This window comes from Nestor notabilis, unplaced genomic scaffold (assembly GCF_000696875.1).
Source record: "Nestor notabilis isolate BGI_N333 unplaced genomic scaffold, ASM69687v1 scaffold11775, whole genome shotgun sequence".
Lineage (NCBI taxonomy): Eukaryota > Metazoa > Chordata > Aves > Psittaciformes > Psittacidae > Nestor > Nestor notabilis.
This window is the reverse complement of record NW_009927931.1, coordinates 1-22,750: the sequence shown is the minus strand read 5'-3', so window position 1 is coordinate 22,750 and position 22,750 is coordinate 1. Positions and strand designations below refer to the sequence as shown.

The window sequence follows — 22,750 nt, the reverse complement described above, 5'->3', positions numbered from 1 at the left end:
TGGGGCTGTTCAGCCTGGAGAAGACTGTGTGTGGACCTCATAGGAGCCTTTCAATATCTGAAGGGCGCCTATAAGGATGCTGGGGAGGGACTCTTCATTAGGGACTCTAGTGGTAGGACAAGGGGGAATGGCTTTAAAAATTAACAAGAAACTTAAACAGGGGAAGTTGAGATTAGATATAAGGAAGAAGTTCTTTACAGTGAGGGTGGTGAGGCACTGGAATGGGTCGCCCAAGGAAGCTGTGAATGTTCCATCCCTGGAGGTGTTCAAGGTCAGGTTGGACAGAGCCTTGGGTGACATGGTTTAGTGCAAGGTGTTCCTGCCCATGGTAGGGGAGTTGGAACTAGATGATCTTAAGGTCCTTTCCAACACAAACCATTCTATGATTCTATGATAATTTCTCTCATGGCAACGTATCAGAGACTCCAGGCACACAACTCTCTAGCAGCTTCTGATTGTTTTGTAAAACTTACGACACTGTAGATTATCCTGCGTAACAGAGACCACAGCATTCCACTCTAGAAGGCAGACTTACTCAAGTTTCTTGTGACTGGAGAGCTGTAGGAGTACCTTTGGCTAAATGGCACCAAGAACAATGTTTTCTTTTAATTTGCACTATTGGTATAGTATATGAGTCATAGACTTGTGATTGCTGTTGGGAAAGTGGGCGAGATAAAACACTTGAAATGAAGAGAGATTTTTGGTCATATCATGATGTTAGAATTAAAATTTAAGCTTATTCCTGAACATTTGGTGTTCAAAAGTGACCTGATGTGAAAACCTAGAGTACACTTTTTGATAGTTTTGCTCTCCGTAGTCTCTATATTTCAGCTGAAGAAGTTTTAAGTTGTCTAGCTTTTGAGACGGGAGAGAGGTGAGGAAGGTTCCCAGGACTTCAAAATTTCTAAATAGAAGTAATACAAGAGGTGCTTCCCCAAATGAGTTCTTCTAAGAAGGCTAGGATCCACCTCTCCCTAATTAAGTTCTGCAAATTTGCTGATAACTGACAAGTTAAGCTGGTAATAGCTCAGTAATTATGTTTAGCTTCTGCCAAAGGTGATACTTTCTCACTCAGTGTCAGGCTAATAGTTGTGTGGATTGTGGTTTCCCAAGCAAGCATCTGTGGAACTAGGAGAAATTAGGTTAGACCTCATGCCTAACTTGGCAAATAGAGAATATTTTGTGTAAAGACACCTGCTGTTTCAGTCACTCCACTGCCTAGATGTTACATATCCTTCTTTTTCTTTTTCTTTTTTTTTTGCTATGTCTATAAAACATAATAGATATTTTTGGACTGGTCTGGGAACTTCACATCACTTTAGCTAAATTAGAAGGCTGTACAAAAGAAGCTAAAATGTAACTAATATACAGCTCCCTCATAAAGGGAAATATCAGCAGAGGGACCTTACTGTGAATGATGATTAGCTTCACTGTACTGAATTGTTTCTTCAGCTTCAACAAAAAGGGCCGTGGGAAACATAAATTGCAACCTTGAGGCAGAATCCCTTTGATATTCAGTGAACATGAGAAATTAATCTGATTTGCTCATTAAGGGGCAGACAGGAGGGAAAAGCAATGAAGCATGTCAGCACAGGGCTACTTTGTCATTTGGGTTTCTTAGATAGACTCCTTCAGCAGCTGTATCCCACCCTCATCTTTTGATCCTGGTCCCTTCAGCATCTCCCATCATTTTGGCTGAGGCAGAGCAGGAGTGAAAGGGAAGGTGACAACACAGGCAATGTGCCTGCCTGCCCATGTATTGCACGTGTTGCACACACACGGCGATGGGCCCCTGATTAGACATTTGTACGCATAGCACTCCTTCTAGAGACCACAGAGGTGGTGAAGATAGTCGGGCTTGCAGCACGTTCAGGGGGCTCGGGTGCCCTTTCTGGTTCTACAAAGCTTATCCTTCCCCAGTGACAGCTACCTATACAAAGAAGAAAGTAGAGTTGTAGAAGTTGCAAGTGTTTGGCATCCGACTTGCTAGCCCACGGTTACTTCAATTAGTTGTTGACCAGAGGAGAACACTAACAGACGGTTCACCTACGAGCAAACACCAAAGACAAAGAAATGGACAATTCAGGTAAGAAAGAGCAACACGTCAAGCCCATGTACCTACTGACAGTCAACTTTAATTTCCATACACACCTGTGGAGAAGGACAGTCCACTCTCAGTAACTTTCCCTTACTAAGGCAGAGAGTAAGCTTTTGCCGCTCTCTCCTGTAAAGGTGCTGCACAGCAAGAAAGCCTGGAAGAAATGAATAGAGGCCATTCCTCCTTCCGTTTTCAGGCACTGAAGCTATTGACTCTTTAATCAGTGGACATATCTCACCCTTATCCAAACACCGTATGTCCCGCAGTGGCTGCATGTGCCAGCCAGTCTTACCAGGCTTTGTGCCAGCAGCCACACTCCACTGATTCCTGGCACCCAGGAAGCTCATGTGCAAGTTCACTGATGGATCATCTTTTAATTCTGTGCCTGAGAAAAGAATATATTAAGAGAAGCCAGGAAGAAATACAACACATTTGGTGTTTTTGAAGCTGCACTGGGCAAATGCATGGGCTTGCCACACGTTTCCCTGGGTCCATATGGAGAAGGAAAGGCTGATAAGCTTACAGTTGACTGACTTGTAACCCACCAGGACAGTGATGGGAGCCAGCTGCCATCTGAAAGTGTGCAGGGAGGTAGCAAAAGCTATGGGGAAGCAGACAGACTCTCTTTAACTGGATTAGCTGCTTGCAGAATATTATATCATTCTTATCTCCTCCCAGTTCCAGGGCTTTCCTGACACTGGTGTGTTTTATGATCCTACTCTCACTAGATTAATATTAAAGAGCAGAGGAAGCATAAAAGAGATTAATGATAGCTCTGAGGCAAATGCATAGGCTAGAAGAAGAGTGGAATACTGCTGAGGCACCAAGAAACATGGAACAAAACCCAAATATTCTGAAGAGCCTAAACCAAATGTTACAGTATTCACATTTCACATCGAACTACCAATGAGCATTCATTTCAGGGTACATAGACAGACACTGGAGTTAGTTACATAAAGCACTGGCAGATCTCTCCAGTAACTATCAAATCTCTCCTTAAAAGAAAGCCATTTAGGAGTAGGCTCATAAAGTTTCTGGAAGGTAAAAGTGAAACCATGGAGAAGGTATTTTAAAGCCCTAGAATCTAAAAAAGACACATTTTCAGGTGTTCTAACAGTTTTTCTTTTTCCTCCCAACAGCATGCCACTCCTTACTTCATGTCCCCAAGCCAGAGGTAAACTGATTTCAGTTCAAATTAGCACAGTCATTTGGGCTGGCTTTCAAAGGTAAGCTTAGCAGGTGGAACTGTTATCTTCCTTGAAAGGCAGAACCATGTTGAGCAGATCAAAACACAGCTGTCGTCTTTACATTAGCCAGCCAATTCCCAGACATGGAAAGGCCTGGTCCAGATCTGCCCTTGCATCTAAACAAGCCTCCCAGCTTCTCCAATTCCACTCAAGAAAGGGAGTATCAGCATCTCAAACTACCTAGAAACAGAGGATGAGACGCACTATTTGGGCAAAGTATTGAGCGCCCACATAATTTCAACCACCTGAACAACTTGGTTAGGGGTAGTCTTCAAAACACTCATACACTTGCATACTTTCTTCAATCCACCTTTGAACCACAGGACAAGGTGACTCCTGAAGCACTAGTGGTGTGGTATAATGTCCAGGTTCCTCCAGCGAGGAACATTTTGAAAAGAAAAGAATGGTTTAATGCCCACCCCCCCAGTGTAAACTGCTTCCCAGGTTTCACCTGCATAGACACCTCCCAAGTTTGCCACTTTTTCTGTTCAAGCTTGTCTACAGCTGCTCTTCATTTTGAATGCAAATGAAGATCAGAAACAAAAGGGCTTTACAGCCTGCATACTTTAGACCATGGCTCAGCCCATAAATGTATAGTATTGTTGTAAGTATTTTCAGCCACCTACTAGAATCACACTAAAATATTTCTGAAAGTACAGCTCAGTGCAGTTTTTTCCCCTTGCTTACTTGAAAACAACAAAAGATGGAGCTGTCATTCCTTCTCGCAGTGTTGCTCTATGAATGAGACTTAGCAGGGAACACTGAGGGTCTCACAAGCTTTCAATCCCTGTGCGCACAGGGTCTCTGTTGCAAGCTGTAGAGCAGGACATTAGAACATTGAGTAGTAGGGGTTTGCAAACAAGGCTTATGGGAGCTTCCATGTTCAAAGGTATCATGGAAGGTGCTGTGTGATCCCAGTAAGGTGATAGCAGCCACAGGCAGCACAAGCAATTCAAGCCCTAGCTAAACTCCTCTGCTTCAGATATATCCTAGCATGGTCTTCCAAATTGGTTTCACCCACCATACTAACCCACCCCAGCTGCTCAGGGGTGGAAAGTTAGGGTGGCTGCAAGAAGTTTGGGAGCTGGGTTGGAAATGTGGGATCTGAGAAAAGATAGTAGTAAAAGGTGTGGGTTCAAGAGGTGCATGTGAAGGGTACTGTCAGGGTGATGAGGCTCTGGAGTGGAGGGTTGTGGGTTTTGAGAGAGTGTGATGCTGGAGGAGACAAGAATGGGGTTCTTGGTCTCTGTTTATTTAGGCTCTTCAGAATATTTGGACTGTGCCATTAGGTTTTATTTTGTTTGATTTCAAAATATAACAGATATAGCCTTTAAATCGTGCTTAAGATTCGGCATTGCACAAGGCTGAACTAACAAAGGCTGGTCTTGGGTATAACTGTGTAGGTGATGTTAGGGAAGAACCCATGTATGTGATTAGTGAGATGGAACATTAAATGTGCTCATTTTCAAAATTACCGTGTTGGATCCACGTACTCATCTTATAAGTAATAATTCTGAAGGTCAATCTTTATCCTCAAGGACACTCATACAGACTGTACTGTCTTTCTCAGAGATACAGGGTATATTCCTGCCGTTTGAATGCACTGGTAGGAAAGTCTCAGAGGCAGTTAAAGCTGGGGTTAGATCTTGAATTGCAACTCCTGGCTGCAAACCACACATACTAAAACAAACATATTCCACTAGATCAAAAGTAATATATATCACTTTGAAGCATTCAGTTTTTCATTGAGAAAAAATGTTCATATCTAGCTGCAGGTGACATTTAAAAGACAGTCTATTTTTTTTTAAATAAGAGCAAAGAAGAATATTTAAATATAAATCTTAAATGAAAATAAGGGTATTTGAAGCTCATCACAAGAATTAACTAGCCCAGAGCCATACCAGTGCTTCTGCCAACCCCTCATGTTCATTTGCTTTGTACATTTATACACAAACAGAACTGCAGCCTGACCTAGGACAGATCTCACCATATGTAACTGAGAGAAAGGTGAATTCAATGAATGAACCTAAGGAAAGACTTCAATTCAAGAAACTGGTGTAAGCATTCAAAGATCTGCTTCTTTGTAGAAAAATTAATTTCTGCATAAAAACTTTTGGGGTAGAAAGAAAGGAAAATGCAACTTGGCTGAAAATGTTTTGATGTTCATATCTTTATAAAAATAAATTTAAAAAAATCCACGGGTATTTTCAACAAATGGGCAAATTATTCAGCACTTAAGCAGTTGTTTGTTTTGAAGCTCTTTAGATAATATTCAACAGCTGTTTCTTTTGTCTAATGGTTCTGAAACACCAAATGCCAATTTTTAAAAACCTTCACCTTTGAACAACAGTAAAAGTTCATTACAGTTCCCAGCCTAGAGATTCCATATTGGTCCCACAGTTTAAAGCAGATTTCAAAGAACAGCTTTGGATAAGAGAGGAAAATGGTGATAAAGAAAATGAGAAGTCCTTTGTGTTGTGCTGACCACTCCCAGTGTCTGTTTCTTAGGATTTGCACAACACACAAATGAAGGAGGAGACAAATATTTGTGTTCCTGGTATTTGCTAGCACTGCCACCAAAAAAACCCTGAACTATGCACTAAGATCCTTCTTTTATTGACATACTCATCAAGATGTGACACTGATAGGTGAGCTATGTGCTATGGATGATCTTGTTGGGCTGCACCATTTTGTAAGGGCAAAGTGTGTGCAGATGTCAAAGGGGAAGAAAGGCAGAAAATGCTTCTTTTTGCATGGCACATATTCTGTTTGCAAATGTCAAGATAATCCCAGTGGCAACAAGAGGGAGAACTTTTTACATTTAGTAACATTTATTTCTGCATTCGGTATCAAGTACATAAGTGCAAATATTCAGAGTCCATAATTAAGTCCATTAGGAACTACAGAGTATGTAATACAAATTGTAATAAATTTAACATGCTGGAACTTTCCAGTTACCATACATGTAAATCAGCCTGTCAATCCTTTACGACAAAAGTACTGGGTTTTGTTTTCTTTTTTTTTTTTTGAGTTATACAAAACTGATTACCATAAGTACCGATTACTGTTTATTTTATTTGTGCTGGAAAACACTAAAACATCAGTCTACAATTCTATATAGTTAATAAAGATGAATCCAACCAGCAACCCAGTGACGTAGAAGCAATTTTAACTATTGCATCAGTGCACTAAGCAGGAAAGCCCCTAGCCACATGTAACATTAAAAGTTATAGAAGCAATGCCAATAGAAGAAGGAAAAACACTAAAAAAATAAAATAAAAAGGTCAATATTATTTAGGCTCTCACCATCATGCACTTTATAAGCAACACAAAAAACCACATCTAGTACACTTTTCTCTTTACTATACTTTAGTGCTTGACACAAGTGATTGCAAATATTCTAAGTGCAGAAGCAGCAGGGGAAAAGCACTGCTTCCGAGTCTTATGTTTCTAAGATTATGGTGTGGAGAAAAAAAAGAACAATAAATTTGCAGTAAAGTGTAAGAACAGAGCTGTTTCACTCCAGATTCCCCTATTATTCACTACTGTAGTCGATGAATTCTTGATGTCTGCTTTACTCTGCCTTTCTCTTAGCACCTGGGATTTTAGCTTGAATCCTAGAAACAAAGAAGAAAAAAGAAAAAGAGGATTATATGGTGAGGCAGCTATTCCATTCCAGTGGATCCTGATTTGGAGTCTTATCCGGGGGTAATCTCTAGCTTGTGTTCAGTGTGTTGTCACAACAGGTGGACTAGCATCTAATAAGAAAAAGTGGTGAAGCCCAATCTGTGTGCTCTGACAGGCCCCTACTTGTAAATGGCCCAGTTTTTGGTGGTTCATGTAATCATGGGATATGCTCAGTGATACTCTCCTCCCTTCATTATTCTACCATGGTCTCTGTTATACTGGAAGTCAGGAATGAAGCAAAGAATTTTCAGTACAAACTTCTAGTCCTGCCCAAGGCTAAGGGTTTTGCTGAATCACAGAAATATTGGCTGGAAAGGATCCCTGAAAGTCTTTGAATCAACTTCCTACGTGAGGCAGGACTATCGTCAATGCTAAATTAGGTTGGCCACAGCTTTGTCTTGCTGCATCTTGAAAACCTCCAAGGAAGGACATTCTGGCACTTCCCTGTGCAGCCTGCTGTGCTGCTGTCCTAAACTCCTAGTGAAAAAATTTCTCCTAATGTCCAGCATCAACCTCCTAAGTTGAGTTTATGTTGTTGCTCCTTGTTATAACATCTCCCGAAACTTAGAAGGGTTTTGCTTTATCATTTTGTAACTTCCCACCAAGTACTTATAGGCTACTATGAAATGACTCCTTGGCTCCCTCCTTACCAGGCTAAACAAGCCCGGTTTCCTCAGCATCCCTTCACAGTCACTTGATCTCTGTACCTCACAATTTTTTAAGTGTTTAAGGCCAGGTTGGATGGTGCTTTGAGTAACCTGGTCTAGTGGAAGCTGTCCCTTCCTGTCCATGGCAGCAGGGTTGGAACTATATGAATTTTAACATCTCTTCCAGCCCAAACCATTCTATGATTCTATTTTTAACCTTCCACTGGGTACCTGTTACTCAGCCAACTTCTGCAAAGCTACGGACATAAACTGCTGAGATGCACAGGATCCACTGTCCAGACCAGTCACCCTGCTTCAGTAATTCTCAAGTTTTGAGAACTGTGTTTAGATCCCCACTGCACCCTTAGAGAGTCCACAAAAGCTTTTGATACAGGAAACACATTAGGAACTAGAGCAGACTGCTTCAAATATTCCAGCCAGGTCTTTTTGCTGTTCCATGCTGGTTTGAGACACTCAAGATCATGGTGCTCCCAGGTATTTTCTTTCAGTGACAGGGCAGTGTTCTAATTCCCACTTTGTTTGTTAATCGTATTATTAACTCTAAAGGACAGAGACCCTGAATGCAAAACCCCAGGCTTGGAGTGGTCAGTGGGGAAGGGAGTTAACATATTCTTTCCTGTTTGTCTTGGCCAAGTAAAAGTACAGACATCTGTCCCTGGTTTGGCTGCTCTGTCTGCAGCTCCCCCAAACGGCAGGAGAGGTGAGAAGGATGTAGGGTCACAGCTCTGCCCTTCGACTATGCTCAGCTGAGAAGGGCTGTTTCTCCAGGGGTCTGCCCTTCTGCAGCCTCTTACATGCTGGGAGCTGGGGAGGGTATCACTCATTGGGCACGTTGTCCCCACGACCACCCAGGGTACCGCAACCTTGCAGCAAGACTTCTGGCCAAGTCTGCTGCTGAACTCACTTTGCCACGACAGTGTTTATGTGGGTCCGCACAAGTCCCAGGTACTGATCAATCTGTGCCTGCAAAGAGCAAAGGGAGACCAAGTCAATCAGGCACCAAAGCAAAACCACCCAGACACCTGAACCTCACCAAGTGGACAGACTTACCTGGTACTTGTCGTATACAACAGGGAGAGTAAACATAGACACCACAGCTGAGGAGAAAAAGAGCACACTGTTAAATTCCTGTAGATCAGATTCCTCCAGAGAAGAGACCTACTTCAGTGACAAACACACATCATGTCACTTGGTCAGCTGATCCACTAGGGATCTTTGTGTTAGAAGCAAATTTTGCTCAAACCTTCCAAAAATGGAATTTCCCATTGCTCTAGGACTAGTAGCTGCAAAACCATAAACCACAAATTAGTTCTAGCAGGAGGGACAATGTAATGGGAATAATGAATATTTACCAGGAAGGGAAAAAGAAGTTGATGGTTTAACTGTGAGGAAGGCACACTGAGGATGGGCTGTTTTGTCTAAGCAGAAATCACGAGGGAGGTAAAAATAGATTTTAAAAGAAATGTTGATTTTACCCATTATCAGAAGAGTCAGGCCATTGAAGAGGGCTCCCACATAAGTCAGCAGCCACATTAGTACTGCAAACTAAATTAAAGACGGATCATTATATCACCTCCAGTGTCAGCGTAAGAAGAAATTAGTTCTCTTAACTAGCTAACACAACAGTACATTAGCCTTTTTTAATGTGTAAGGGGAGTAATTAAGTAAGGCACATTAGGAACTAGGTATTTTTTCTGGGTGTAAAAACCCCGTTCTCCATTCTGCTGTTCACTGCTTCTCACCCTCTTAGCTGAGCTTTCACATATGTTTAGGGCTTAACTGAATACATTTAGGACTCTGCATTGAGCATGACATAGGCAGATTTCTGCATCCAGTTTTGATGATGGCAGGGGTCATCCCATATAGGTTAATCACAGCCCGACAGTGATAAACCCGGTGACTGAAAGCTCTTGATGCTGGGAGATGGGTACATTTTTCTAAAAATCTTCAATAATTTAGGAGCCTAACCTATGTCTTCTCTCTTAATGATCTTCCCTTTGCTCTGAAGAACAGCTACTTGGGTGTAAGGCTGAAAATAAATAATTATTTCAGAAGGAAGGAAAAGAAGACCTTTGTCCATAGCAGGAAATGCCACCATTAGAGGAAATCCAGATTAACAGAGCTATTAGAGGGGAACACACTATTTTGTGGCAAAGTAATACAAAGCATAACACAGAGATGCTTCTAGAACTGCAATGTGGCTAAGCTGGTCCTTTTATAACTCCTATATTACGTATCAATAAATTCAAATGCAGATTGCCAAACTTCTAAACTGTTGGAAGAAAGCAAGTCAGAAATCAGAAAGGGGAGCAACTTTTATATTTGGAACTACACAAACCTAGATTTTATGACAACATCGTCAGCATGGGAAGCAGCACTTTGAAATGCAGACTGATCCTCTAAAGAGGGGTTAAAAATATTTAAAGCAATCCTACTTTTAAAGAATCCACGAGGTCCTGAACGAGAAAGAGTCTCCTCAGCTCTTTGACTGTGCTGTTGACGTATAGCTGGAGACAGTCTGTGTATTTCTGAATCTGGTCCTGTGAAAGATTCATTTCCATCTCCAAGTAGGCTCTGCCAGAAACACAAGTCCAGTTACAAACCCAGGCAGGTTCACCTGTCCGCCACACTTGTGACTGTCTACCCCATCATTCCCTCCTCCCCAGGCCACATTTTTTCATGCTGGAGCAACATGTGCCCTTTCCTGCAGGCACAGAGCCACCAGCACACATTGTCTTCACCTTGCATGACCCACCTTCCTGGGCAATTGCGAGCTGCACAGTGGCTGTTTGCCTGCGTCCTCGCCCTCTCCCCATACAGAGCCTGGTCTTAAGGGGATCTCTCTCTTTAATCCACCCAAAGGGGGATGCAAATCCTTGCTGGAGGGAACTTCCCAACAAACTTCTGTGCAACGCTGCTGTGGCAGCCTCTAGAGGAACGAAAGCTGCTGTCTTGCCATGTGTCATCTTTGGCAGCAGTGCACCTTCTCTCTCCTCCATCCTCTACCTGCCCTGCACCTCCCTCTGACCTATGCCCATGTCTTGAGTTGCATCTCAGAACTGACCCAAGTGAAACAGAAGGAGCAGCACTCCAAGAAGACTGTTCTATAAACCAGTTCCATGACCTGGTTTACCAGCTTGTTGGCAGAGGAAAGGAGAAAGCATCAGTGCTTTCCTGGAGCAAACCACCCAGACCCTGCAGAGTGTGGGGAGGGCATTGGCACTGGCACCAGCACCATCACCGAGGGTTGTGGATTGTCACATCACAGCCAAGCAGTGCTGGCGAAAAGATATAAATAGTTTCCCTCTATGGCCAATATATTCCTCCTGCTTATAGAGATACCATATTATCATTAGCTCTAATAAAACTATTTTTCTATGTTTGCTGAAAATTTTATGGATCTTTTGAATTTCAGATAAAAGATTCTCATGTGTCAGAGGACAATGGCTTTTGTATTGTTCGTTTTCCCCCCAGGATCTAACCAATACAGCCTTACAGCTCTTGAGGCAGGGGACAACAGAAACAAATATTTTCCCTGTTTTCACCAAGAAAAGAAATTTATCCATTATAAAAGCAGCAGGCAAAAAAACTTGAATTGCCACTGGGAATGGGTCCTTTGCAAGGTAAGTGGCCCCTGGCCATGACTGCAAAGCACTCACTTGAAGGGGTGGCCCTCGTCCGTCTTCTGCACAGCCTGTAGGACCGATTTGTAGATTCTGAAGCTAATGGTGGCCGAGAGGCCGGCAAGGGCCAGATAGGCCACGACACTGACGACGCTGAACTGGGTCAGGGAGAAGAGCAGCAGCAGGAGGCTGCCGAAGACGATCCCTGTCTGCTTGATGTCACGCCAGTACAACAGGTCAATAGCTGGAGAGAGAAGACCAACGTGTTAAAGGCAGGAGCTGGAAGAGCAGGATGGCCGCCGTGGCCACTGCGATGCTCAGAGTCCTTGCAGAAGGGTAAAGGAAGGAGTGATGCTCCTGCTCATATCACCATCAACAGGAACTCCTCAACAGAAGCAGTGATGTGAGTTCTGTGGTGCACTGAGGAAATTACAAGCAATGACCTACTTGAAATCCTTGTATTTCATGTATCTGCATTTTGGTTAGATAAGATGGATGAATACCTCCAGCCACGGCGCAATGGGTCTCTTACAGCAGCAAGGCAAATGCAAGCTGGGCGTTGTGTTGTTGGCAGGGTTGTATGGAAGTTTTCAACCTAGCTTGTATTTCCTTACTCTGGAAACTCTGGATTGGTTTTATTTTGTCGCAAGTCCAAGTGCCAAATGCTTAATCAAAGCATTTTCAATTTTTGGTTGTTGATAAATGAGTGCGAAAGTTTGGGGTTAGTCACAATAAAGCACTTTCCCAATCAAAGTTTTGACAATATGGTTTTGTTATTTCATAAGTTTTGAGAAAGGAAAAGACTCCTGGTTTTACCACTGCTTATTAGTTACACAGTAGGAAGGCCCCATTTTTCAGATGGGGCCTTAAAATACAGAATAAATTCCTTTTGCTACTCAAATCCAACCATCTCAGAAATATATACAAAAAAAAGCTTTCTGGCTTGTTAGATAACTTTCCTTGTTTAGGTCCATGGGAGGTGGTAGTTAGAACAAAGCAAGTGCAGAAAACCATTTTCAACCAATATATTTTTACATTTGAAAGCAGTTAATTTTGACAGTGTTTTTCACCCAGTTTGTATAGTTATTCCAACCCCTTTAGTAACCCTCTTACCATCAGGAATAGCCATTATAAAAGCAAAATTTTATGAAATGGTAGCTGAATATACTGTCCACAATGGGGAATTTAATTTCTGTACACCAACAACCTGTTTCTGAGAGGACTCTTCATCCAGCCAAAGGACATGCTCATGACAATCTAAACAAAACAGCTTTAATTTCACACACTGCACAAGTCCTCATGAACAGCTTGCACACAACACCAGCCAAACAGATTTCATGGATGCCACTTGTCAAATCATTCTGAACAAAGAATAAATTCAGGAAAATTGCAATCTGTTAAAAAAAAATTGCAAATACAAAAAGAAACAAAATTAATCCAGCCTAGTAGTTCTTACCATCTAATCTCCAAAACCTGTGAGTCATCATGGCATGTTTGCCTTGAGTCAATGAGCTATATTACTCATTACTATCACACATATTAGCATTGCTTTTCAAAGTAATGGGCTTGAATGCAAAAATGGCTATTACCGAGCTCTTTTCATGCAACATCCTACTATATTCTCCATCAATATACACAATAGCTCTTCCACATTTCTAAGTGCCAGCCTTCAGCACTGGACCTGTGATCAGAGCATGCATGAAATTGTTGCATGGAAGGCAAGGGATGGAGGAACTTAGCAGCGTATGTGGAAGTCATGGGTGCTGACTTTACAAACCAGGACCAGGCCAGAGTCTTTCCACATATATGCCCAGGTTTCTTTCCCACAGAAACCCAGGGGCATGGACTAGGGAAAGCTCCAAAAACGCAGTTGGAGCATAGTTAGAGCATGCACCTATATCAGGGGATTTAGCAGCGTCACAAATTGTGTACAGTGTCGGGGTGCTGGAGTATGCGACTCGCAAACCATCCTTACAAAATGGCATCCAGTACACAAGTATGCAGGTTTTACCATTTTTCATACTCTCTTTCAGTCAAGGCGCTGCAAAACTCTGCAGCACAGCATAGCAACTGGGGTGCTTTTACCAGTAAGCATTTTGACAGGCAGTATTCACAGCCCAGTCATTTTTGTGCTTAAGAACTTCTCTGCCAGAGGATGATATCAATTCGTACAAATCTCACTTTTGAGATACTTAAACTTTATACCACACAATACCTTCATGCTCAGTGAAATACGCACAGGTGAGCTCATGCAGGATGCTATACTTGGAACATCATCTCCTGGTGAAAGAAAAATGCCACGCACCAGGGGAAAACGCTAGGTGGAACACAGGTAGTAGACAGGCAAACAAATGAGAGCTGAGCCAGAAAGTACAAAAGACCACTTACGTAGACTTCCCTAAGACAATCCCAACTGACGATAAGACCCAAAGAGAGCAACTAAGACCCCTTTCTTTCCTTTGAGAATCTTCCATCTCGTATTCCTGCAGACTGGAAGCGGGCTGTATTCTTGCGCAGAAAGATGACAAACTGCTTTTTCCTATTCCCCTTAACAACGAAGATGCTGAATGACTCAAGACTGACTTGACCAAGTGTGTGTATATCCTGAAATGTGCCCCTTTCTGCTATGAAGTGACTGGGATATTTACTAAGCTGCATCAGGTGAGGAAAGGCTTGTCACTACTCAGTGAGATGGACAGAGGCCAACTGACACAGTTCTGGGGATCATGCATGCAGGAGAGAGGAGATGAAAAGGCAGCTGACCTCTTTCACCAGCCAAATGAGGCCTGGGAAAGATTTATCCTGTGTCTTCTAGACCTGAGGCAAATATTCCCATGTGCATGGAAAAAATATGTGCCAACTGCTAGGTGGAAAGTCTCAGCACAGAGGAAGGAGATATGAGTTGAATGATTTTTATGTGGCTGTTCAGGTGTCCAGGTCCAGCCTGGGAACACACACACACACACTCACACCCTGCAGTGAGGTCAAGTTTGTATTTTCAAGGGCAGGAACCAAATCTGTGTTTTCCTTGTCTCTCCTGCAGGGATGGGGAGCTGCAGCACTGCCATGTCCAGCTGTTCAGGCCAGACTTACCACTCCTTCAGCCATTCCTCCTCTTCTCCCTTAGGGAAAAGGGGGTGAGTCAAACCGCCTCGCAAAGGCAGTGCAAGAGAGAGATGAACGTCATGGTTTCTTGGTCAGGGAAAGGGGAGAAGGCGCATTCAGAGCTAGAAATCAGTGGAGACTTGTGGGGTACAGCCATGGTCGCTGGGCTTCCTTGGAGAAAGCACTACTGTTTTGGCTAACAGTCCTCAGAGATTTGAGCTGAATCGAGTCCCCTGATTTATGAATTTTGTGAATTTAGATGCTGCTGAAAACACCTGAGCTATGTGTCAGAACCATGTTTGCTCCTTTAGTTGCAGCTGCAGTCACTTCACTGGGTGCAGAATCCCCTAGCTGAGATCCTTTGCCGGGCTTCCTCAGGTTGCCATTTTCTTCTGTAATTACTTACACAGGAACAAAAGTACCTGTCACGTCAGTGTCTGGTCTTGTAAATAGATACCAAGGGGCAAAGGAATGATGCCAGGTTGGATGGGGCTTTTAGCAACCTGGTCTAGTGGGAGGTCCCTGCCCATGGCAGGGGGGTTAGAACTAGATGGTCTTTAACGTCCTTACAACCCAAACTATTCTATGATTCCATGACTCCATAAAATTTGCTCCTTCACCATCAGGTGAACCAAGAACTGGGTGCATTAACCCCCTCCATACCATTTTTTTTTAATTATTCTGAATGGGATGAGGTTGTTCACCACATTTATATGTCTGCATTGAATTACATCTCATTCTATATTCATATAAAACTGATTAAGATAGCTAACAACTCCCTCAAACACTCACTGACCCCTCAGGTTTACTGCCCTTAACAGGTCATAGAATAAAAGATCCTAGAGTGGTGAAGGGTCCTGCAAACTCTGGGTGTGTTGCAGACATGGTGTATGGTGTGTGTGTGTGTGTGCACAGCACTGCACAGACCCAACTACAATGGCATGATTCTGAGCAATGCATGCTGAATATGCATGAAGCAGGAGGCTGGTGCCACGTGAGCCTGTTGATATGTGATGTGCATACAGTTGGACAGTGGGTCAATCTGCCTGGTTAAGCAAGATACACTGCTGAAAGCCAAAATGCCAGCTTCAAACCACCTAAGGTTTGCAGCTAGGATTTGCAAACAGGGTTTGGAAAACAGGCACTGAAAGCAGCCTTGGTTCATGGAGGTTTGGGTTCCTTCTGTTTTAAAAATCACAGATGTAAAATCCAGACCATGCCCATTAACATGCAGAAGCTGTTCAGCTGTAGCTTTCCATGATCTCCCTTTAGCCTCCTGGAAGGAGAGAAGCAGTGTCGGTCACTGCAGTCTTTACAGTAACACACACCAGAGCCCTGGCTCATTTGTGGAGGTATAAAAGGACTCTGGGTTTTGCCAGAACTGCCTCAGGCTCAAAAGTATTTGTATTTATTAAGGAGGATTTGCCAGCCATCTCTAAGACAGCAGTGCTGCAGGTCACTGCAACTGCCTTTCAAGAATTTTTCTGGAGAACATGGCTGATGAGCTATTTATCTGAAAGTATCGCCTGCCCATGTTTTTAAATGACAGCAGAACTTGTAAAATGCTACTCAAGTAGCCTTCCATTTGAAAGAAAATGTTTTCAAGGGTGCCAAATCACTGTCTCAGCTATACTTTATGATGTAACTTCATCCCATTAAGCTAATGTGAGTCGTCCATTTGGGGCCAATACCCAGACTAACAACGCACAAAGGTAAACTCTATGATACAAGCAACCACTTGTAATATGTGTAGCTGGTAAGTACCCATATTTGTGTTGCAAGCTAAAAGTAACCTCATAAATATAAGTAACAGCAGAAGCACACAATGCTTGTGTCAGCCAGGAACTGCTCCTGAGTACAGTGCCTGGAAGATCTCCCAGCTCTCAACAGGCTTTCAGCAGAAAATGTTTCGGATCATCAATATTTGGCATCAAAAAAGCCAGAAGGCAGACCTGGGGTCTAGAAAGGGTGGTGCTGGAAGTAAGGGGTGAACAACTTGAGACAGCCAATGTGGACTAAGTAGTGATGCTCCTGAATCCATTCTTGTTGGGAGCTGGAGGAAACATGGATGGGGCTCTGGTGGTTTACATGGTCCCCAGAAGCACCATGGTGTGGAGCAACTGCAGTCCAAGGCTCCTGAGAGGAGATCTCAGAGGGAGAATAGAGGATCCAAACTAACTTGTAAATAAAATATCCTCATGCCTTCCTACTCCTGCATGGTTATGTTTCTGAAAAATATTTCTGAAAGAGAAATAGGGATCTTTCCATTCCATGTCTCAAAGAAAGCATTTCAAGATGAAAATTAATGAAGATCAGTGGAGGACAGACTGGACAATTCACATCTTCCACAGCTTCTCTCTCTCTCTGCCTCTGAAAACCTCTGTTCTCTCCTTCTTACCATGCCTGGTTTTCCTCTACTGCAACGACTGTATGAAAAATAAATATGCATCAAAAGCATGTACATGGAAGCTACTACAAAAAGCGTGCGCAAAACCCTTGTATCCAGCCTTAAATGAGGCCCTTTGGGCCTTGATGATCGAATAAAAGATTATATGCTTTTCAGCATTCTAATAATGCCTTTGGATGTGAGCAAGTTGCCTTCCACATAACGGAGGTCTTAATGGGCCTCTGTAGGAGGTAAAATCAATTGGTTGTACAGCTTCATTCCCTATGTAATATTAGTAGTAATGAGAAGTGAGAAAACCCCGTCTACACACAGCCTTTAATTCTGTATACAGGCACATTGTAGTATCATGATTCCATAAATATAAATGGCTTCATAAGACATATCTCAGACTACTGGAATTGAAAAGATCAGGAAACATATTTTAAGAAGGGCAATCTTCTTTATAGCATTGTCACATTGATATTTGACACCAAATGTAACAAACCTGTAAGTCTTTGAATAGATGTAAATACTGCTCACACTCAAAGAAATTCCAGTTTGCAGCTTTAACCACAAGCTGCAGGACCAGGCTTTCCCTTTTCTCACCAGTGAAGGATCCAATGTGGTCATTGCTCTGCTCTCCACAACAGATCTGATTCAAATACAATACAGATGGATACACCATCTAATGAGCAGTCTGGTGCCTTCAGGAGACTGCTGTGATTAACAGCAGAGCCAAGACAAAATATCTGTGCTGCTTCATGAGGCATCTCTCCTTATCCATTATGTCTAGCCTTGAGGGATCTCTCTATACTTCTACCTCTTGTACACACATTGTTTACTAACCTCCTTGTCCTTTACTCAGCTTTTTTCTTTATCATCCACCTGCCCCAAGACTCAACTTGAAAGTTCAGACTTTCTTGGTCCCCAGACTCTGATGAGAGGAGACCTGGAGCAGGAATAGGACCAGGGAAAAGTCTTTATATAAGATGCCTCCACATTATACCCTATTCCACCTGCAAGATCAAGATGTGAGCAGAAAAGTATTGATTGACTGCCATATGTGAGGAACCAGAGTGGGCTTGGGTAGACAGAAGAGGATTGGCAATAAAAAAATCAGCCCTACAACCATACTGCAAGCAAGTCTATTGCATTAGTATTGTTAATAATGTTGTTATTGTTACTATTATTGATGTTGTTGTAATTTTCACGAGAGATGCTTTAAGACCAGGATTTAATAGAGTGGCAGGAGAAAGCCTCCTCCACACACCTCCTGCTCATCAAACAAGATCACTACCTGCTTTGGCCGTTTTTTGTGAAGAATGTTATTGCTCTCACCTTAAGCGAGCAGAAACCAAGGAGACCAAGCAGAGTCCATGAATGCCGTCTCTTAACGCATATAATGCTATGGAGACATTCAGATGTTCTTGATATGCTCTTGGACCGAAATAACAGACCTGGACCCTTCCTAACTATACGCAAACATTTGAAAATATGCAGATTTTCGAAGTGAATGGCTCAGAACTATGTTATTTCTGAGCATTGAATTTGACATGGAGAGAGTATCTCTTCTGATATCAAAAAAGCCTCACCAAACCTCACTTCCCAGAGACTTAATGAAAGCAAAAGCAGCCCTCCAATGTTGCCTTCAACTACTGCCCCATCATCACCCTCTTGCTAGAGTTTAAATAACTCTAAAAAATGAAAAGCAACTCTGAAAGTGGGAAAAAAAACCATGACAAATTTAATTCAAATTTCACAGGAAATCAACTGTGAAATTAGGGAGTCAATTCCTCATAAATTAGTGAACTTTTGTGAAACTATTAGCTAAATAAGTTACATCAGGTTATGGCTTGGTTCTAAGATTTTATCTCTACCAAGGTCCAACATATGAACCAACTACTGGGACAAATCTTGAGCTGCTGAAAAGAGGGAGAGCTCATCTGAGCAAGACATGTGGATCCCAGCTGATAGTTCAGCCCATGGTATTTTCTGGAAAGCACTTAAGGTACCAGCTGGTTGAAGGTATATTCTCATGATAATAGCTGTAATTAGACTACAGAACTGTCAATAAGATTATAGATTAATAGCATGCATCAGTATTATTGCCATTGGACTTCTTTATCAGTCTGAACATGGGGAATGTTGCCATGAGTAGTTGGTGTAGCTTCTCAGCACTCTTTGGAAATCAATTGATGTATCAGTCAGGGATATATCAATTGACATCAAGTCAATCTAGACGATCAGCAAGGAAGCTGGTTGTCTAGAAACGACTGTCAAGAAAATGCCACTCAGTAACTCCAGTCCCAGTGGAGTTATGTCAGCTAGATGGATTTGATGGTGTCTGCAGTCCTTTTCCACATTAAGTTATAATTATAATGTAGATAATATTTAGGATCATTTCTATGAACAGTTCACTGGCCTTTTCCTCTGCATCTTTCAGATTTTCTTTTTAATAAGTCTTGTGGGAGGTTGAAGCTGCAGGAACAAGCATATCACTTATGACCACCCAAAAGATGGCATGTAGAAGAAATAGTGGAAGAGGGAATACTCATGGGGACCAGTCCACTGTCATCAAATAGCTCCACCAAGTTCGGGTGCAAAGACCTTCCTAATCTTCCTAATCTCCAGTAAAGTGTGGGGATGAGTCCTGCCAAGCTGGGCTGAGCCTCTGGGCAAGGCACAGAGACCTGCTCCACCACCTGAACCTGGAGGCACACCTCATCCAGCAGCTCCCCACTGGAAGCTGCACACTGTGATGCGTCATGTAGCTGGCACTGGCTATAGATTGTTACACGGAGGCCCACATCTACCAGCATGCCCAGTTGCTCATGAATTATGCATGGCTCCATCCCAGCCTACTTCAAATGCATCACCTTCCAGTGTGAAAGATGACTTGGGTGTGGAAGTCTGCTGCAATCCCCAAAGCCACCTATGATAACATTTTGAATGAAGCACATGCCCAGCAGGGGCAAATTACTCTTCCGTACCCCTGAGGGGCTGTATCATGAATTACTATAGATACAATCACACTGTACCTGGAGGGTGGACAGGTAAACCACATTGCAATATTTCTAAATGTATGCAGCAGTATCAGTTGCTTGATTGCAAGGAAAATAAAAGTGTGTTGATTTAGTGGGCAAAGCCAAGACTTCACCAAGTGTCCCTGCAGCTTCTTAAGATCCCCACCCAATTTTACACCAATTTTACACCAATTATAAGTACTATAAGGTCAAACCAATGATACAGCTAGTAGTAGGCTTGACTGCCTTTAATTAAAAATTAGACTAACCTCAATGTTGTATCTCCATAATTTCAGTAAAAATATGCTCTGTATTTATTGAGGTTGCATCTGCATCTGTTACATTCACAGACATATTCCAGAGTTTTCAGAGAGGAATCGTAATTCCATTGATAATGAAGCCGGGAAAATTATACAACTCCAGGTCTGCAAGAAACTGATATTCTGGGTTGAGACAGAGACTACATGAATAATAGATATTTAAAGAATCAACGAATCAAGTTTTTAGCCTTCATTCTTCTGAATTTTAGATTTCTTCTATTTTATCTGAGACTGATCAAAGAATTTTGCCAACAGAAATAATATTCTATGACTATTTCATGTTTGCTGCAGGATCATTTTTGAATCATAAAGCACCACCCAAGAGAAAGAAAAGGATATGCAAATGATGGGGAAGTGAGGCAAGTGATTTATTTTAGCTGCGTTGATTTTTTCAGGTCTGGGTTTTTTCCAAATCAGCATGGGGCACATTGTGTTATTTAATTTTCAGGAAATCTACCTCAGTTTCAAAAAGGAAAGCACAGAAGGAGACAAAGCCCACTATCATTATTATTAATTATTCATTATTAATTAAATAAATTAAATAGCAGTATGCCCTTTGTTATTCCTCTCCTTTTAATTTATGGGGTTTTTTTTCTGATAGAGAGAAAATATTCAGTTTGCCTCTAGATACAGGTGGTTCAGCAATCTGACTCAGCAAATTAATGCTTTTATAAGCATCAGCAAAATATTGAGCTCCTCTGGAAAGAAACCAAACAAAAAACGCAAACCCCATCTAACAGGGAAGTTTATCTGATGAAAAGACCCTGAAGTTTGGTTGTAGCTCTCCCATATAAGCTTAACAGATCATGCAATCCTATAGATATCCTATAGATAGAAACTTGATTAAGCTATGGAAAGCCTGAGCTGCTGGAGGCTGGCATTTAACAGGTGCATCTGTTTACTTTCCAGCTACAAAAAAACTTTTTTTTTCCCCTCCTTAAAAACCCCTCGGACTATAAATGCAATTAGGTGCTGAATTAAGACTGGAAAAATATCAGCTCCCCAGAGACAAGTGTCTGTCTGAAAGATTTCCCCCTGCCCTAACCTCTCCTCCCCTCTGCTCCCCAGAAAACACTTTTGGAAGGTTTTCTGGCTTCTGTTACATTAAGCTGTGCTTATGAAATCACGTCTGCGAGCATCTTGGACCCTCTAATGAGATGATGCTATAGAGTAATCTCTCTCCCAGGGACCCTGTTGAAAGCACCAGCATTATGTATTGACTGTTCAGCATAAACACATACCTTAAAATTAAAAAATACATTCAAACAAAGCCTGCCCAAAGCAGACAGCCGCCGGCCTGGTAGGATCAGCCGCTAGCTTTTCTCCCTCTAATCTGCCCACTGAGCAGCGTCACAGAGACTGTCTTTTATCAAAACAAAGGCTGGATGCTGGCTGGGAAGTGTGAAGCCGACTAAAAATGGCTGAAAAGCTGTCCAAGGCACCCGGGAAGGTGGCCAGCCCCACCCAGCACCGACACCAACCTGCTCAAAGTAAGCTGAAAATAAGCCCAAAAAGGAGATGCTATTGTTCCCCTCACCTACTCAACATCAAGACAACATCATCACAGTATTTTGCCCCTGAATGGCTTGGCAGAGTGCTTGCACACATAACGAAAGGATTAATTATTTCTTTTTAAGCAATCCTACAGCAAAGTACAAAGCGGGTGGCAGTGCCACGGCTGCCTCAGTGCTATCGCACTTCATGCCGAAGCTGCGTTTTCTTTGTGTCGACGCTAGGCTAAGCCCTCGCTATGGGTGTGTCCATGGGCAGGATGCACCCAGGCGCCCAACGCAACCGCCTCAAACCCTCACGAGCCCGAGACTGCACAAATTCACCGTCACCCAGCTCTCCTAAAGCCCAAAAGGTATGAAATCATGCCAGCGGCAGCCCGATGGAGAGAGTCGGGGATGAGAAATGAAACTGCTAACGGCAAGGGAGGATGCTTTGGGAATGAGCTGTAAGGTGGGAAGGAAGGTCCTGTATCCTGGATGCTTTCCGGGTGAGACAGCTGGAGACGGGAGAAATACATTCAAAGAACAAAATCAAGGGCTTTTTCTCCTTCTTTCTTAAATTACCCCCAAAGGAAAGCTTCACAGGGAGAGAGAGAAAACAGCATGCAAAGGCCCACAGGTGAACAATGCAAAAATGGATGGATCCTGCCTTTGCCTCCTCTTACATGCAGTCCTTCTAGCATGCAACACTAGAATAGATATAATACCCTGACATTTCCAGTTGCTCCAAAGACAGTCCATCTTGGTGGAATCAGCACTGGCTTGCATCTCGGAGAGCTGAGGAACTGCCGGTCCTTTCGTCGGAGGCACTGCGTTACCAGTCAGGCATTCCCGAGCATGGGTGGGTTAGCGGGTATCGCTCCCGTCTCCCCACTCGGCTCCGGACTGATGCTGTAAGCAGCACAGGCGGAGGGGGGAGGGCATATTGTACGCGCTGCGGTCTCCACTGCAGCAAATCAGCAGTGTGATGTGGTTGCCCTAGGGAGCAGGCTCCTTTGAAAAGGGGATGCAGTCCCCTTTCAAATCAAAAGCTTGTGCTTGGCGGCTTAGCCTCCTAAGCCATGGAAATGGTTAAGGCAACC

General features: G+C 42.8%; 1 protein-coding gene across 1 annotated transcript; it reads right to left on the bottom strand.

The window, feature by feature from the left end:
• Positions 1-6,157: 6,157 nt before the first annotated feature.
• RTN1 (reticulon 1) lies at positions 6,158-22,683 on the bottom strand. Its single transcript, XM_010014286.1, has 7 exons — positions 22,376-22,683; positions 11,360-11,567; positions 10,136-10,274; positions 9,176-9,245; positions 8,751-8,797; positions 8,605-8,663; positions 6,158-6,962 (listed from the first exon to the last, which is right to left on the bottom strand). The coding sequence occupies exons 1-7, from the start codon at positions 22,434-22,436 to the stop codon at positions 6,920-6,922; spliced, it is 627 nt and encodes a 208-aa protein (XP_010012588.1). The 5' UTR covers positions 22,437-22,683; the 3' UTR covers positions 6,158-6,919.
• Between the last annotated feature and the right edge of the window lie 67 nt (positions 22,684-22,750).